This window comes from Dromaius novaehollandiae, chromosome 7, assembly GCF_036370855.1.
Source record: "Dromaius novaehollandiae isolate bDroNov1 chromosome 7, bDroNov1.hap1, whole genome shotgun sequence".
Lineage (NCBI taxonomy): Eukaryota > Metazoa > Chordata > Aves > Casuariiformes > Dromaiidae > Dromaius > Dromaius novaehollandiae.
In genome coordinates this window covers 28,618,714-28,638,306 of record NC_088104.1, presented here as the reverse complement: position 1 = coordinate 28,638,306, position 19,593 = coordinate 28,618,714, and the positions used below count along the sequence as shown (strand labels likewise).

General features: G+C 35.8%; 1 protein-coding gene across 5 annotated transcripts in view; it reads left to right on the top strand.

Annotated features, from left to right (window-relative positions):
- The window catches only part of PDE1A (phosphodiesterase 1A), a 157,562-nt gene that overhangs the window by 79,797 nt on the left and 58,172 nt on the right, over positions 1-19,593 (top strand). For all 5 annotated transcript variants that reach the window (XM_064515040.1, XM_064515043.1, XM_064515041.1 and 2 more), the window contains exon 2: positions 16,592-16,705. In XM_064515040.1, coding sequence (XP_064371110.1) covers positions 16,592-16,705 — 114 coding nt within the window. The remainder of the gene's footprint in view (positions 1-16,591; positions 16,706-19,593) is intronic.

Below are 19,593 nucleotides of genomic sequence, written 5' to 3'. Positions count from 1 at the left end.
AATATTACTGATATCAGTGCTATATTAGAGAGTGATGAAGATGCAGGAAACAGTTGCCTGAAGTCTTAGAAAAGATGTTATGTTTCATATTCATTTGCTTTGTGTCAATTCAATATTGAAAATAAATAGCTGTATTCATTAGAGCAGGACTCACAAGAATCATTCATAGGAAACTGCCTTGCCTAATGACTCTTGATATTTAGTTGCGCATATTTACTTTCATGTTATTTTAGACCAACACATTTGAAAAAATTGGATCAAATCATAAATCTAAACTTAGACTGTAGTTATATATTATGTGAGCTATAGATAGTGTGGTATGGTTATGTGTAGTATATTTTGTAGATGAATGGGATAGTAGTGGAAAGTAAGGGAAAATGCTCTGTTAATGCTGTTACTGCAGTTCACCTCTTTTTGCTATGTTTGAGTGTAAGAAGTTGAATGGCAAGAAAATAAACAAGAAACAAAATATGGAAAGGGCCAGGCTCAGTTTGGAGTAAAAGTGTCAAGGGAATGAAAGTAAAGCAAGGCCTAGAGGTTTGTCTGGGGCAAAGTTTTTCTTTCATCTGCCTGGACCCAATATTAGGGGGAATACTAGAAAACTTCAGCATAATGTGACTAGAAAGTGAAAGTGGACAGATGACATTAATGAGCTTTGACAGGGATAAATAGAGAAAGGAAGTTACTTTGTCCAGGAGAGGCAACTTAAGATGAATGGAAAGAGTAATGACTAAGCAAGGGGAAGAGATACAGGCTCTATTGCTTTAGTCTTTGCAGGCATTTTTCTGCCTCTTTGAGCTGAATTGAATACACAATACTTTTGTTTAAAAAATCTGAATCACTTTACTCTGCAGCTGTCACAGGCTTCTGAAAGAAAAGAGTTTGTAGGTACAAAACATAGTTAGGCCTCTGAAGTTAATGTAATTAATGAAATTGAATTGCAGCCAAGAATTTGAGCCCAAAAATGATAGGATAATCTGGTTCTAGCCAGAGGTGGTAAACCAGAGGGGTAAAACTCACAAATTGCCCTCACAAAGGAATTATTCCCATGATTATGTTGTATTTTGTCAATTTTGGGGACTTACATGGAGTTAGGATCAAATATGTAACTGTGTGTCAAACCATTCTGCCTGTGAGTGGAATTAGTTAATTCCTCCTACTGCAAAAATAATTGATATCCCTGCCAGACAACTAGATAATATAAATGAGATCATAGAAGTTTAGTAATTTTTTATGTCTTTTCTGTAATCATGTCTGTGGTAGAGGTGCAAAGGTCTCTTTTCTGAGTATATCAAAATATAGCAGTATAACTCTGGTTGAGTAAGCTCCTCCGACTCTGTTATCACAAAATAACTAGATCTTGTTTTGATTAATCCTCTATCACAGTTGTTGTTGCAGTTTCATCAGATCAATTTTGAAAAGGTTTATTCCATTGTGTAGTAAGTGTATCTTACTCCATTGCTTTGTGTTTGTTCATTTAATGTTGCTCCTGTTTGAACTTCAGTCAGTGTATTCCAGAGAACAGTCTGAGATTAACTATTCTGGATTAAAATTTAAACTAAATGCATCTGGCATGACCTGAAAATAATAAACATAGTGAATGAAAAGCTTAAGCAGGTATTTATGTACCAGTACATTTCAAAAACCAGAGTAGAAAGCAGGTATTTTATGGCAAAACCCACTTTAAATTACTCCCTGGATTAAATTCACATTCAATCTGATTCACAGTAATACAAACGCCTTTCTTTAATACCCGACCTAGTACCTACAGAAGGAAAATTATTACATTGATTTTATTTACATTTCTTTTTCATGTAAAATGTATTAATAAGTATCCAACAGAAGAATATTAACAGCATTTTAAGACATGTGCTGATATATGCAAAGTTAGAATTGCTTTCACAATAGACAAGAAATCTGGAAGATAATAAAAAATTAAGATTAATAGATAAAGGTACAAAATACTTATAGGTTGTTTATTCTCCCAACAGTTATGCTAAGGATCATATCTTTTTCTTTTGGGTACACGTCTGATTTTTTTGTAACCATTAGCTGTTCCTGCATATCTCACTTTAATTTTTCACTTCACTGAGCCTTGGACAAGTTTCTTCTTGAAAAAATTACATAAATGTTTTTGCTAGTTTAACTACTTTGTTAAATGTCAGTGTCTTTACTCTGGCTCATTCACATTTCCATTCATATTCCTTGGCAGTCAATGATGCAAGAGGCCTTTTGCCCAAATTTCTGGCATCCTGTTGGTTAATCAATCAGGGATTTCAATAAAGGATCCTTTTAAAGAGAGAGAATCCCTCTTTTAACAACTGTTGCATTTGCCTTAAGTGTTAAAAAGTTAGATTTTGATCTCTTCGTTGCTTGGTTTAGTTTCTCAGCCTCAAGGCGAGTGCATATTTTTCTATGCCAGTGTGTATTTCATTTATTTATGCTTGGGGAATAGCTCCAACAACAGTGGCACTACAGAGTTGCTAAAGAGGTGGGACTAAGCTTCCAGCTCTATATCTACTTTCCAATTGGGTATTTTGCAATCCTTTTGCTTTTCCATAAATGTTTTCAGGTGCATCCCCACTGTGCAAAGAAATGTGGCTTTTCTTTCTCTTTTTCTTTGTGTGTGTGTGCTCACGCAGAATGGAAATCTCTGGCCAACATTAACACTGCAATCGCTCGCACATCTTTCCAAATTGTATCCTTGAATCCTTGAGTCAACTTACAAATCACTTAGAGTCCACAATTTCCTTTAATGTTCTTTACAATAAAATTTCTAGTCAACAATAATCATAAAATGTGGCATTGAAAAAACAAAGCCCACAGAAACAACGAGTTGAGATAGATACAAAATGGTTTAGAAGACACACTGCCTAGTATGGTCAAATAAAGTGTTATTGAACATTGCAGGAGAGAGAGCCAACCAGGGTACTGGCTGTGGTATTCAACCCATATAAGCACATCGAAGTCTTTAGCAGTTACAGTCATTTGTTGACCTAAGAAAGAGTGGTGGCCTCCCAAAAAGGTGATATCCCTCTGATTCGCTGTCATTTTCAGATTATCTTTCCAGAGTGAAATCACACTCTAACGTGACTGTTCTCACCCCCTAATATTAGCAATAAGATCTTAAGTAGAGACTTTCCATCACAATGATGATAATCCAACAGAGTGTAAACATTTGTCTCATTAAAGTTGAGCTTTATGTGATTTGCTTGATCAAGGTACATGTGCAAAACCACCTTCACCAGAATTGTTGTGCTTTTTAGCATTATGCTTAGTTTTTCTTTCAACGTTATCTGCTGAAGAATGTCCTGCATTGAATACTTGGGACAGAGTATGCAGATAATCACAGATGAAAGTAATATATTGCTGACAGGCAACTGAACATTTTCAAGCCACCTTCTGATGTATGTTCTTTTTATAAAATGTAACTCCTGTATACTTTTCTCTGCTGTCTCTCTATGGTCCTTATTCAGGTAAGCACTAATTGCATATGTGTCCATCTCTTGATCAAGGTCTGGATTGATTACTGCCGTATTAAAACTGGCTTGTTTTTCTTGGGCAAAATCCTGGCCTACTTCTCTGAGTGATGTTATTTTACATCTAAGTGAATAATTTGATTTCAAAAATAAGGATTGCAATAAAAAATATGCCTGCCATAGGAGTGAGTGAAAAGCAATGGAAAACAAAAAGTGTATTGTTTGAGAAAGTGACAGGCAAATCGCAATATGTAGTTACACTTTACAAATCTAACAAAACCTCTCTGTTTTTATTTTGATTTCAAATCCTATGTGTTGTTTACTTTACACAGACTTTTCCTAAATCCTTAGTAATTGTATAAGTAAACATTATCGTATAACATAGAATCAAGAACTTTACTAGTTTAATATTTCAAAATTCAAATGTAGCTGGGATCTTACTTAGAAGGAATGTCATGGTTTTGCAGAGAGACTGAAGAATAGTGATTCATTCAATAGAGCTATAAAAAAAGAAGCATAATTTAGCAATTATGTTAGTCATGACCATAAGGAAGCTGAACTTTTCAGGTTAGATTTCAAGTCCCTAGAGGGGTACATTTAGAGAAGTTGTGCTAACATCACGTTGAAGAATTCAGTTTTTAATTTCTGACTCCTGGAAAGGCACAGGAATTAAGAAGAATATATGTTATTAAAAGCTGTTTTTGAAAATTTCTTATAAACCACCACATACTTAGAAGACCAACAGTCTTCCAGCTGAAAGCTCTTTTTCATGTAGCATTTGTCTATATAACAAACAGAATATTTCCAAACAATTTCACAAGTAATTAAATATAGCTGGATGAACTTAGTTACTGGGTTCATTTTGAAATCAGTGTAGGACTTTTTTAGAAAGTAATGGAGCAGTGCATCATTTAACAACCAAAAACGATGGTCATTATGTTGTATAGAAAGCCTGATAATTATTTTTAGTGCATTTTGCCGTGAGAGCACAAGAGGTGCTTTACAAGGCACATCCATGTACATTGCCTCCGGAAAGGATTCTGGATCTGATTCTCTAGCTAGCAGCACCAGTTGTACAATGGTGTAGCTCCTTTGAACTGAGTGATGATGAACTGAGGAACATTCAACTCCTTTTCTTCTGTAGGAAATAAGACACAGTTTGAAAAATTCTGCTGCTACCCATTCAGGCTGAGAGACATCTTTTGCCTTCTTTTTTCTTTCACCTGGAGATAAAGAGAAATTAAGTAAAATGTTGTATGCTGCAACAATGCTGTTAATGAGCCAGTGTAATTTCTACCTTAGTTTCTCAGTACTGTCATTATCATTTTGAGCACTAGGTTCCGAATTTTCAATCTATTCTACTTACATTATGTATAAAACGTATAAAACCAGGCAAAGTACAGTCAGCTACACATCCGATGGGGAACAAAAGTTTAAAATAACATCTTCAAGGTGAATTGCAGTCTGCATTTGCTACATTTTGTGAGTTTAAACAAAACATAAGACAAAAATAACACTTTTGATGATAGCTTCTGGACTACACCTTCTGAGGTATGCTCCATTACAAATATGGAACATCAACAAATTGGAAGCTATAAAAATATTATCATTTTTTATTTGATTAGGCTGATAATCAAGTTGATTTAATGGCATGTTTTCAAATCAGCCAAGACAATGTGAACAGCTATTGCAGTTAGGTCTCATCAGGATAGATGAGTTAAAGCAGTTTGTTGGAAATGCAAGAAAGAAGACCCAAACTCAGCAAAGTCCTGAGTCCAGCAGAGAAAAATCTAGGCAGTTATATGGTAGGGATATTGACCTCTGCTGTCCTCCAGTTTAGAGCCAGGCTGCAGTTTGCTACTCTCCATGTAATGCTCTGACATGCTATTAGTCTGCTTTTATTATATATGGATGGAGAGGAGTGGAAGGAGTAAAGGAGATTCTGTTACAGGCAGTATGAATTAGGGCAGAGAGAACACCAACAACTAAGGAATGGCATCTCATCCACTTTACCTTCCCAGACCTACAAAGCCCAAACCCTGTATGCTGAGGGGCCAGAGCACTTTACCGGCTGATAAAAATAGCAGTTGTATTCCAGACATTGAATGTTCCCTTCTGTCTTGACTACAAATGTTTTTTATTTGGTTTGCTGCAGTGCCTGTCACGATTGTTTACAGAACCCAAACCAATATGCATATACACCATACACGGTATGCTAGATAGTGGTGTAACGTGATGTTGTTCAAGAGTGTTTCAGCATCATTCTTCCTGCAGAGTTCCAGGGCTTGTTTCTGTTTGCTTCTCTCCATTCTAAAGTAGTCAAAACTGGAGTTATTCAAGGATAGATACTGAATTTCGTTTTCACACCTGACCTTAATTCAAATTTAATTTCTCATATAGACGAATCCTAGATCAAGCTTACACGTCTAAGAAAGGTAATGTTACACTTGATCCTATTATGGCCATTCTTAAAGAATATAGGGGAAATTTTATTCACATGATTCTTGCCTCCTTTAAACATTTATACATCTCTCAAGATTGTTTAAGCATTTCTAAGGTTCTACTTTTCATTACCAAGATCTACTTTTAAGTACTTTGATTTGGCAATTCTTCCGGAGAACATTTATTTTTAACATTTTAAAATGCCAGAAGTTAGTTTCACACATAACAAAGTGCTGAATTCTAGTGTCTCCTACTTTTTTCTTTTTTTTACATTTTAATTGCAGTATTACAATTTTAAATAAAAGCCCTATTCATGTTTTTATGTTGTTATATATATTACGTGTTCTGTATCCTTTCTTCAGATTTACTGAGATGGTAATGATTTTATAGCAAAATTGTACTGTAATTATTACAGCCATTTTGTTAAAGCATTTATGTCGTGTGCTGTCTTTTGAATGAAAAAAATCTTTCATTGTAAATAGATTTGTTGAAGTTGTTAATTATTCAGTAAAAAAAGACATCTGAATTGAGGTGGTGGGGGTTTTTTTCCAGGACATATGCCGACTGAGGCAACTCTTGATTTTAATATTTTATTCAGTAGTCCATGATAGTTCATAATATAACTATTTGGTTTTTTTCACATTTTGCAATTTTGTCTCAACAAATAGAGATCTGTAGTTTGTTCTTCCAGCCCCATTACACGCTTTAAAAATAGAATCAGATAAAAATGGACTCTGTGAATCCCATCTGTAAGGCATGATTAACATATATATTAGAAGTATACCTTTTCTATTCTAGTGCATCAAGTGTTTAGGTTTTTCTAAACCTAATCTTAGATCTGGGACTGAAGTAGGTTTATGTTTGCGGTAAAGGCATGGTCATATGCATTGGTCTGGTTAGTCCAGCTCAGCCAACTATCCTTGATGCATCTCACAGCATAACTGCACCTATGTATGGCCCCTAATCGGGTTCTGTCAAAAGAGGTCAGTAAAAATCTTGCCTACTGTAAAAAAGCTTATTCAAGGTAAATCATATTGTTTTGACAATATTAGGTTAGAGAACTGTTATTACACATACGGTTGTGTTGTCAGATGTGGAGGGCAGTAATTTGTAGAAAGAATGAGGTGGGACAGGACAGAGAGCTAGCTGAGGCACCGTATCTGACCATGTTCTTTGGTTGCTGACTAATGAATATGAGGGACTGCCATTTAAAAAAAAAATTGTATTCTGTAAGTTATTTTTATGTAGGTCTGTATGAAATCTCTATTGACTGTTAATATAAAATCAGTAAGTTGTATATATGTTGAGAAAAATGAAAAGCAAGGCAGGGAGTACCAAGCAACCGAACTGTACCACATGTCACGCTACGCTCAGTCTAAAAGGACTTCCTACCTCGCTGTGTGCTGTTTTCAAAAGACAAGCATCGAAATTCTCCAACCCAAATCTTCCAATCCCAAGGAACAAGAGATATTCAGCAGGTTGATTCAGCATGGGTGTACCATCCCCTCTATGCCAATGACTTTAGGTTGGATGAGAGGAGACTGGAGATAGAATAAGAGAAAGAATAATGGGAGATCCATTTCTGCACCCTTATATAATAATCAATTGAGAAGATAGCACTGCATGAGAAGATATCTCATCCATGAGTTTCAAGAGTAACTAAAGCAAAATGTAGTTTCTGGTAGTACTAGGCAGCAGAGAGGGAACATCAGAGCTCAGAGCCAGGGAGAAGACAAATATTCTCCGACCAACCACTCAGCGTACCCATTTGCTGCTGTGAGAGACTCCATGCACTGGCTTGCGTGATGAGATCAAATATCTAGTGCATCGAGATCATGCTAAAAGGAGTCTGGGTCATGCGAAGGAGAGACGGATTGAAGGAGAGAAGGATCTGTCTTTTGCAGAAATGCATTCTAGCAGGAATGCTTTTAAAATAACAGACATCTATTCAATGACTCCGTGACCATCCCAGGGTCAAAAACAGGTCGTGACCCTGATTGCAAGTATGCGAGAGGCAGTTGCCATGATGAGATATGGTGAGGTAGCGCCAAGAGAGTTCTGCTGGAGCAGGTACAGAGATGGGACCTAACTGCTCTCCTCTGGGAATTGCCACTGGTACTTAGGCTTGGATACACATTTCTTGTAAGAATATAGAGCCAACACTCAAATGTGATGGGAGGGACATCGACATAATCTGTCTGGAAATATCCTTTTTCTGCCATCAAGTTATTCTAAAAAAGAGTGTGTGTGACTGCTTTGCAAGATTTAGAGGTTTAACTTGCCTCTTCACAACTTCTTTGATCAATGTGTTCAAAGCTGCTGTTTGCAACAGAAATAGAGCTTTTAAAATGGCCATGGAAAATAAGGGATATGTGCCTTTTTTGTGTGTTTATCATATTAGCTTCTGCAGGTAAGACTTACTGAAAGTATTCCATCATCTTCAAGCATGATTTTTGACAGCTGATGATTTTACATTTGATTTCCCAGCTTGTTGGGAGTGAATTTATCTAGATTATAATGAACACTTTGAGACATACAAACTGTTCAAGGATTTGGCAACTTCAAGATTAAATAGCTTTATCTAGCACTCTATATAAGGTATATACAATGCAAGGGAAACTTCTAGATCAAATGTCAATCTTCAGAATTCACAGTTAAGGATATTCAGAAGCATAAATATTCAGCAAAAGTGATTAGGAGGATAATTTGCAATTTACAAGTGAGTCATAAATTTTGAATTATTAGCCTTTGATTTTATGGAATGATTATGAAATGGGAATACGGCAACTGAGATGATAGAAATAGTCATAGAGTTTTAGGGTAAGGAGAGACTAGATTTAACAGAAGACAGGAGCGAAGTATAGAATATTCAGGTCTGTCTCACTAAGTAGACATGAGATGTTGAGAAGACCGTGAAAAGATACAGATAAAAAAGATTCTTTTGCTTTAATCCTATTTAATGCAAATATAAAAATGCAATAATTAATACTGTGGATAAGACCTGTGACTTTTACAAGCTGAACTCAATTCAAAACAGCTCAAGGGACAGCAAAAGCAAGGATGTCAGTGTTGTTTACATCTGATGGCATAGTCATTCATTATTTATCAGTGTCCATGAATGGAATGGAAATAGAACTGATGTTAATTCATAAAACAAATTATTAACCCTGTAAAAATTGCTGAGCTGATATTTCTCTCAGTGATGCTCCATGATACTTAGGCCTGCTGAAGTAATTCCTACAGTCATTTAGATTTCTAGGTTGATTTTTTCTTCTATAGGTTATTTGACAAACTGAAGACCATTATTGACAATATGGTGTCTCAGTAATATTTGGCTTTTAACTGCATCTGAAATGCAGTGGAGTTGTAAATCAGGAATGTAAGAATCATCCTCCTTTCTTAAGCCATCAGCAGGAGGGTCCTGTTTCTCATATGTTCCCTCAAAACTAATTAAAGTAGGCTGGTTAGGAAAGTTCCTGCGCTGCTCATGGAACATATGGTTGCCAGTTCAACCAGATCTTCAATGCACGATTTGTTTGAGTTTGGGAAGTTCTTCCATGAGAAATCAGCAGTCGTGTTTCATTGTGTATTAATTTTTTTTTTTAATTTTGTACTTGTAGAGTATCCAGATGACTGGAGAGATACAACTGGATAAAATATCTAAATGTATATACATACTAAGAAATGGGAAGTTTGGTTTTTTTTTCATTAAACTTCAACCTGGAAAGCAATTAAACAGAGGAACCAGATTAGCCTTGTATATACAGGTGATTTCTCAGCAGAAGTGAGAGAAGTATCTGAAAGAAACTCAAAGCTCGACTGGAAAAGACTTCATTACATGCCTTGTGTTGCACAGAGGAAGTTGTGACAAATTCACATACATTAGTATTTATTAGCAGGGTCTGTATCTGATGGCATACATCAATTCTAATGGTGAAAGTTACCTGTGGGAAAGAATGAATAACTGGGAGAGAGAGAAAGACAGCAGGGAAGAACAGCAGCAACAGGCTCCCAGATGAGTTTCCTGGGGCCTCTCTCCAGTGCAGCAGGTGGTGATGATGAAGATGATGGTGAAAGGTTACAGAGCTGCAAATAGCAGGTCTTTAACATTACTGCAGCTAAGACACTAAGGTGACTCAGGCACTATGCAGCATCTTTAGTCAGGTATGTTGACAATTATGCTAAAATTCAAAAATATTTTAGAGAGCTTGGTTCAATTTATGGTTTCAGGTGGAAATCATGTAAGACTTGTGTTTTTGTGTGGTTTCAGCACAGTGCTAAAGAAAACTTAGGAGCTTTGACTAAATTTTGATTAAGTCTTTAAATAAACTTGAACCTGATACTAAATGAGACCCAAAGGATAATATTTGCATGGTGTTACTGTGCTAAGTGCCATGAAAACTTATAGAATGGGTGAGGTAAAATGAAAGAAACCTAATAAAGAATCTCTGTCTGAAGGAAAACCAGTTCCTCTTGCATAACTATAACCAGTAGTTAAACAGCCAAGGCTATTCTATCACCATGAAAATGTGAAGTTTTATCATTAACAAAATTTCAGTGTGTGCTATACAACTGCAGAACTTGTATTTTAATTCTTCGATATGGGATTGAAGTTTCAGTATATCAAAATGTTGGCTGAATTAACAGCATATTCAATATTTATTTTCTAATGACTGAATCATAATTACAGATCAGACTGTACCACTCATAGCGCTTAAAATAATCATGAAATAAATGTGGTTCTTGAAACCCTTAGCAACCACAAGGCTTCCTGTGCATATGCTCAGACACAGGAGTAACTAACTGAGAAGTTATTTCATAAAAGACATTTGCTGCACTTAAAGTGTGATATATGTTTCTTGCATTTCACAGTATCAGAATTTACTGAGAGGCAGCAACTCTAATTAGAAGAAATATTAGGTAACTACATTTAAAAGTGTATTTTTAAGGCTCTAGGGAAGTGGAATCTGACTCAGACGTCAAGGTCTGAGTCAGGAGTCCTCGGTTCTAATCCTGGTCTCCATTGACACCTTGGCCTTGCCTTGACTGACAAAATGTCCCTGTATCAGTATATGTTTTTACCTACCATAATTTAAAAAACCTTGAAGTGCTGGTTAACCATTTTGAAGCCAAGTTAGATGGTGACTTTGTAACTGCATGTGGGAGCTGGGGAACAGGAGTTACTGTTCAAAGGGATCACTCCTGAATCTTTATTAAAATATTCTGGATTTTTCTCTGAAATCTCCCATCCATTTGTATGATCAGGTCTAGTCTTTCATATCCATGTAGTACAAATGTTACAATTATATCTATGGTTTTCATATTTTCAGAGTCAATATTTTTCTTCCATCTCACAGAAAACACACAAAAAGGGAATTATATTCTTTGTCATCACAGTAAAAGATTTCCAGTAATCCTTATATTATTAGGATCTGTGACTTGAAAAAGTGAGAGCATGGGATTTATGCATGGTTTTTCTTATTATTATAATCCATTTTTTTCTGATCTATTCTATGTTATTTTTAAGCATTTGACAGATGCATTGATGTATTTAGATATGGGTTTATTTCATTCATCCATCTTCTTCATAGAAAAATATAAAATTCAAATGATAGTGAGTCACAAATAGCAAGAATCACTACAGGTAGTATAATTGTTTTCCAATTTTCCAATTTTAATTCTAGATAATTTTAGAAAATTTCCTACTTTGCCAGAGTTACTCAAAACTTATGGTGTTTAAACTGTAAGTAACCATACTGTCAGCAGTTACCCTCCTCCTTCTTATTTTTAATTTCAGATTACAGATCATCTGATTTTTAGTTTGTGATGTTCATTTGGAAGGTCAAATCACTTGTATAATCACGCTTATGATTATCCACCTAATTTTTTCATTCAATATTAAATTATCTGAAAAACTGTGAAATTACTGCTTACAGGAAAACAATAATTTGTTCTGTCTCTACTCTTTTTAACACATTGTCAATATTTGCTTATCATCTTTTCAGGAGATTAATACATTTGGCACACAGCTAGGATTTTTCTCAATATTACATGGAAATGTAAAAATATGCAACTTACAATTGCAGTTGATTTAACCAACACAGATCATTTTAAAAGTGCCGTTGTGATTATTAAATATTAATATGAATAACTCTTTCTATGTAACTAGCATTAGTACGTGCTTATTATTTTTAAATAATTAACTATTAGTTCATTGTCCATCCTTCAGCAGTGACTTCCATTATTTTAAACCTATAAGAGGAAACAGGTTTGTTTGCAGTTTACTTGTCACGGTTCATTAGAAAGCTGTTTCTTTGCAGTGCTCAACAGTGGGGAGAATCAGACAGCAGATACAGGTCACTGGGAAGGCAGACACAGAGGTTTTCTGTCAGGTTCGGAGTGCACTAAGACTATATTTCCGTCTGCTGATTCTTGAAGACTGTCAAGTTGAACCTTTAGCTCTCATTTATTCTCAGTGATCACTGATAATTTTCCCTTGGAAAAAAGGAAGAGACAGTCTGTAAAACTTCTGAAATTGAAATTGTCCAACTCATTTGCATCTCTGCTTTACAATCTCCCTTTTTCAACATTTCCACCCACATTTCTCTGAACCTGTCCAAATTTGCTTGACTCCATAAAGAAAAAAAATTTCTCATGATGACGTTACAAAAAGACTTTATTCCCCTTCCTTTATTTCCTTAGCTGCTTCTTTTTTTCCCTTAGTTACAATCAGAGTAAGGCTTCTCAAATATTCTAAAATCTATCCTCAGTTAATCTGGTATAACCCCTGCAAATTTCAGTGGATTTCCTAAAACTTTAATTCAAAGATGGGGTAAGGAGAGAATTTTTAACGAGGGTGAAGCAAAAAAACCCAAGTCATGACTGTGATGGTGCTGATCAAGGACATACTACTGCGGCTCCTGGTTTGCCTGTCTTGCTGGGTGGGCCTCCAGCTTACTGTGCTGTGGTTGGGCATAGGTATCAGCTCCACGGGAATATGAAGAATGGAGAAAGTCTGTTCCTGGAAACCTGACACTCGCAGACAGCCCTGTTAGAGAAGGGTGGGAGCAGAGCGTCTGCGGATTGTCCCGTGAAAGCTTTTAATCGCACAGCGCTGTTACTGGTGTTTACCCAGTATGACAAAAGATGGTTCTCCACCCATACCCTTATTAACTGCAGATGTGTCATTCACCCTTACAAACCATGACTGCTAGTTTTGCAATGAGGTTGTCAATTGTCCTAAGAAAATGTTTCTTTTTCTCCACAAATCTATTTCTTTCATGTTGTATTGTATGAAGTCCATATACTGTTTTCTTCATACCTCAACGTAGTTCATTTTTCTATTTCACAGGTACTAGCCCATTCAGTTTTTTCTTGTTACTATCATTTCTAGAAGCACAGTTCACAGGCAGGATAATACCATGAGCTCAAGTTTTAAGAAGTATATCATGTTTGTGCATGGTGTGTCTCATGTTTCTTTTCACTTTGTTACACTTAGTTCAAAGAAAACAAATAAACAAAAAAAATCCTGTCCAGTACAGCTGGAATAATAATTCATTTTTGATGCTTTTCCTCCTCATTTCTACAGTTTTCTTTGTCTTGTGAAATACTGGTCTATGAGTATTTTAACATTTGTTGTTGTTTTGTCTCATAAATTGACATGTTTATTCTTTACCAAAATGTTAAACCCATTACTGAAATGCCAGCTGTTAAACTCCGTGGTTATTTTGCTTTAATGCAAAATATGTTGAGTATATACAGACCATTTATATACTGTTATAGCCTACTTAATAAATTTTGCTGTGTAGGAAAACCATTTTTCTTAACTGTTGCAGTACACCTCATGTTTATCACCTAACAGAATTCCCAAGCGTTTGATCAAAAATGCTATGGAGTGATCTTCTTGCTGTCTCCAGCTACCTACTGGGAGGTTATAAAGCAGATGGAGCCATTGTAGCCAGACTTTTCTTGGAAGTGCATAGCAAAGGATGGGGGACACAAGTGGCCACAAAGGAAATTCCAATTAGATATTAGGAAAATATGATTCTTGGTGAGGCTGGTCATACACTGTAACTGGTTGCCCAGAGAGTTCATGGAATTTCCATCCTTGAAGATATTCAGAACTCAAGTGGATATTACTCGCAGCAACTTGATCTGACTTTGGAGTTAGATATAACTTTGAGGTTGGCCCTGCTTTGAACAAGGGGTTGGACCATATGTAGGTCCCTTTCAAAAAAATTATCCTATGGTCCTATGATAGTTCTGCAGTGGGTCAGCTGCAGACATTCTTGAGGACATCTCCACAAAGCCCATGGGTGCATGAGATGGCAAGATCACTTGCATCACTGAATTGCACAGGTTCTGTGTTTTTGTGGTTCTGTGACCTCTTCAGAATTACTTTAACTTCACCTGTGTATCTTTTCAGAATTGCCCTCTCTGGTTATTCTACTCTGCATTCCTCTTGTAATATGGACAGTGATTACAGGGCAAATTACATCAGTTGACTGTCACCTTTGTAATAAAATATTCCAGGGTCATTGTAGTTCACAGGTTCCCTTGGTGACTCTGTTCCTGCAAGCTTAAACATAATTCCACTCATCTGTCAGGTGGCCTATACCGTAAGAAAACTCGGAACCACATAGTTGGGAGCAAAAGACACCACTGGAAATAGGATTTGAAGCCATTTTCAAATACTCTTGTACTACTGTAGCCTGGCTCCCCTCTGCAGCATGTTACACTTTTAAATTAATTTACCCTTCCAATTCGGAAACTGTGACTTTAGGTTACATTCCATTCAAACACCACAGGAGCAGCACAAATGATAAAATTGTCTTGCCACTGTTGGCATGCTTCCAGTCTCATGTGTGTGTGTGTGAGAGAGAGAGAGAAAAAAAATAGGAAATTAGTGAGGAACAGACATCTCAGGGGAGTTACAGTCCCTGTGCTGGGTACCATGAGATGGGTGTATATTTGGTGAATTAGCTTCCTCAGTCTGTAGGTACTTCTGAAATGGTGTGAATTATGTAGTGGGAATATATCTCCGTGCATTAGGTTGTTTCTTTTTAGCAGATGCGTTCCCATAGTATTTCATCTGCCCACCTCACTTCTCTGACAAAATTCTTTAACTATCGATTTCCAATTCTATTAATAATCAGTTCACTGGGTAAAGTACCAAGTAATTAAGTTAGCAAGAGTCTCATTTGTGTTATGTCCTTTGCTAATTTGAATTGAATTCTGACTGGAGAGCTGAAGAGGCAGGTCTTTTAACAAACTGTTTGTTAAAATTCTCCCTGCAGGCTTGGACATAATTATGCTTAGGTGAAAATAAATATACAGGAAAAATATGAAGGTGTTTTCTATGGTGGAACAGTACTTGGCAACTTCTGAGAGATTTGTTTGAAATACCACCATATTTTTTTCCATATATTTTAATTGGGTCCAATCAAACATTGTGTATGACCAATAAAAGTAAATGGTCATCAGATTGCCATTATTTTAAAATTTTATTTATTATTAATTATCTCTGTTTTTGTATTTTATATATATTTATATCTGTAATTGCTTTTTCATGTGCCACAAATATTTTATCTGAAAGTAAAATCAGCTGCTGCTGACTCCCAATGTGAATCCACTTTTAAACCAAATACTTGTTTACACATTTTTTCTGTATTTTGTAAGTATAAAAAGATTATTTCGTGAAAATTATGTTAAAGTAATGATGTAGTATTTTGAATGAAAGAAAAAAATCTTTATTTTACATAATAGAAAACTATTGCATTTCAACTTGGAGATACAACACAGAAAGAAGAAAATTCCCCAACCTCTTGAAGCATGCAATTAGTCATAAATCTATACAGTTACTGACAAGATTATCATTTCACTACAATACTGTGAGTGCTCTATACACTTAAATAAAGCAGGGTCAGAAGTGTTCCTCTCATCAAAGAGTTTAGGAAGAACAATCTGGTGTTCGAATAGTTTATCTGTATAATTTTATTACTACATAGACTTCAGTTGATGCATTACAAAATCTCTTTTGGGTGTATCCATGTTTGTAACGTAAAAGAATGTTCTCAAAACTAAAAGCAAAAGCACACTTGGGAAAATATTTGGATTTTTCAAATGCCATAGGCACCACCTTTCATCTGGTATAATGATGACTTTCCTGTAAACACAGAAGCAATGGAGCTCCACATTAGCTCATCCTAATAAGAAATGTAACTTCTGCAGCAAAAATGTACTGCAGGCATAAATAAAAATTGAAGACATGAAAATGAATACAATAGACCTTCCAAGCATAGAACAATTATAGTAAGACATCTTGCGATTATTTTTTAATTATTTAATCAAAATTAGAGACTCAGACATCATAGTAGTATCACAAATAAATGTAAAATAAGTCTAACGGTAATCATTGAGTCCTCTCTGACTTATCGAAATGCGTATGTCTTTTGTTAATACATACCACAGATTTAACAATGACCAGCTGTGCACTTTTGCAGCTGTTATGTGTGTTCTAAAAAATGTTTTTTTTAAAAAGGATGAGATGCAATGAAGGTCTCTTGCCTCTGCAGTGGCTATTGTATTACTTCCAACATTTCAAATAGAAAATGCAGTTACCAAAATTTCATACAAGCAATGCACTGATATTTTTATTTTCTTTTTCACAGACTAAGATGCTTGGTAAAGCAGCTGGAGAAGGGTGACATTAATGTGGTGGATTTAAAAAAGAATATTGAATATGCAGCGTCTGTGCTAGAGGCAGTTTATATTGATGAAACCAGGTAAGCCGGGGGAGGTAGGGTGGGAGGAAAGGGTGCTGGGAGTCACGTTTATGAAACTTGATCTTTGCACGCAGTTCTCACTAACGTTGGCTGTAGGTCTCCACAAATCAGGAGAACAGTATGTGGCTTTTAGGTCTCTTAGTGACAAGATTAAAGCAAAAAGATTCTAAAGGTCAAATGTAACTGCCATCTGGAGTGTTTGCTTCATTCTTGTCTACCTCAATGGTCAAATGTGCACAGTATAAAGCTGTAAGAATTTTTCTGAAGGGTTTTTCCACCCCCTCCAAAGGCCACATGCTGATAATCATGCTGAGAACTATATCATTGAACAAAATGAGTTGTTTTGGAATTAAGTACTTGTGGAGATGAGTCAGAGTATTATAATTTGGCCCTTAAATCCAAAAATTCATGAAAAACTATGATTTATTTTATGTTTGATGTTTTTGTTTATGATTTGTTTATGTTTATTGCTACTGGAAGTATTGCTGGCAATTATTTTTGATGTGGATTGACTTCAGTGAAATTACAAATTCTAACTATCTGACTTCTTGAAAGAATTTTAAGATAATTGGAGTTAACTAACTACTTGTGATCTTTTATTTCACTATAGTGGCCTTTAAAGCTTTCTATCTATGCAGAACATTCTTCTAAAAATGTCTGCCAAAATGTCTTCAATATCATTTGAATATGCAGCATATGTCTAGTCTTGGTTCTGTATTTGTAAAATATATTTCATCGATCTCTCTATCCCTCCCTCCTTCCCTCACTCCTTGACAATCCGCATATTTGATACAGTGCTTAAAGAACTGCTGTAATGTTTTCCTGTTTCCTTTGATATGTAAGAGTCACACACCAAATATTGCCAGTCTATAATTTGAAGTATCTGCCATGGGGCAATAGAAAAGCTACCTGTCTGGAAACGGAAGAAGGGAAACAAGGGCAAGCGAAGTTGATACCTATGTTCCATTTGCCACAGATTATATCAGAGACGAGGCTGGCAGAATCAATTATTCGGGTGTCTTGCTCTTACGTTTGACACATGTCCAATTCCATAAAAGATTACTAAACTGGGCTTATGAAAAGACCTTCCTGAGCAGCCTGTCAACCACAATGCAGTTCTTTAGGGACGTTTTCAGAAGGGTCCCTAATGATCTTAAGTCAAATACATAACTTGAAAAGCATTTTGATTCTCAATGACTTCACAGGCTTTCTTGTAATTTCTGCTATGAAGATGTTTACAAACTTAGCTAGATTAAGTTTAACTAAGAAAAAGAAAAAAAAAGAACCCTGAGACTTAGGCGTTGCTGTGTGATTTCCAAGGGACCTGAGCTTGTGATAAAACTGCACAAAATTTAATAAAATATTGTAAACTGTTAGTAGTTATTTCAGCCTAAATGCCATTGAGGATTTATTTATTTCAGTTTGGTTGACTGACTTAAGTCAATCAAGTTTGTTTTTTATTTTGAAACAATGGTTGATGTGCAGATTGACATTAGTTTATGTCATATGTGTAGTTAAACTGACTCAGTTCCTTAGGGAAACTGATATAAAGGTTTCATCAACAAACATGTCTTTGGGCAACGCACCACAATAGATGCTAGAAAATCTCAGTTTCCAGCAGTGGTTCTAAATGTAAATTTTGTTAACACTGCTCACATTCTCAGGCAGCTTTGGAAAAATCTTGGTCCTCTCTGGCCTATTTTACAGAATACTATATCACCATCAGTGATCAGTGCCTAGGCAAGTATTTTGCACTAAAAAACAGGGGATTTTTAATCAAAAGGGACTTACAGCTGTGGATAAGAACATAAAACACTGGTGGATATTCCTTCCATACACCTCTCAAACATTATGGTTAAAGGGGTTATTCATAGTTCTTTCTGCGTAGTAACACCACGACTGTGAAAATAATGTGAGATTTAGTTTCTAAAATGACACCTCTGTGGAAATAAATAGTACTGTAATAATGAGGAATCCAGTCCTATTGGCTCTGTGTGGGAGCATCAAGACAAGGAAACAGAAATTTCATATGCAGGGAAAACTGAAAATGCATAGCCTATGGCAGCAACAGGTGCAGTAATGCTAGTATGAGCAAATCTTAATTGCCCTCTTAGGACGTAGTAGCAGGATTATGTAGCTGCCCAAATGAAAATAAGCGTATATAATTTTACAGTGGTTTGGAAGACTCTCAGAGCCCGCAGACTACTTTTTTTTTTTTTTTTTTTTTTTTAATCCTAGGGGCATTATGACCTCATAATGAAGACTATCCAAATATTTAATTAGATTTTTTTGAAAATATTTAAATAAAGTTTTTGCTCTTCTCTGACTTGGTGCACTGCAGTATTTAATATAATTTATTTATTGAATCCAATTTTTTGCAGAACAGTCTGATTTTTCACTGAACAACCCCCCCCCCCCCCCCCCCCAAATTAAAACTAAGGTCAGTAAAGGGAGCAAAGTATGAGTTTTCTCACAGGGTGTGTTCAGTAGTGTAGCCAAGGATCAAGGAAGAACCTGGCCTTTTCCACAGTTCTGGAGAACCATTTGTGCTGCTTAGAAATCTCATACATTACTCTAGCAAAATCACCTTGCTTGTTGTAAGTCTGAGCTTTTTTCAATCATCAGTTCCAGCTTCTTAAAGTAAAGCGGATGGAGATATCCAATTTTTTCTGTATGTTGTTACTTTGAATTGACAGAAAGGCCTGTATCTTTCTATAAATTGTGTGTGTTTGTATATGTGACTATACTGATGTATAAGCACGTATATAAACTAACAGCCCCTTGAATCTTTATTTACAGAGTACAACAGTCATACTGGAAGTGGGCTATAGAATTCAATCTCTTTAACAGAGTAAAAAGCATCTTCCTCAGGTCCTCTTATCTTCCTT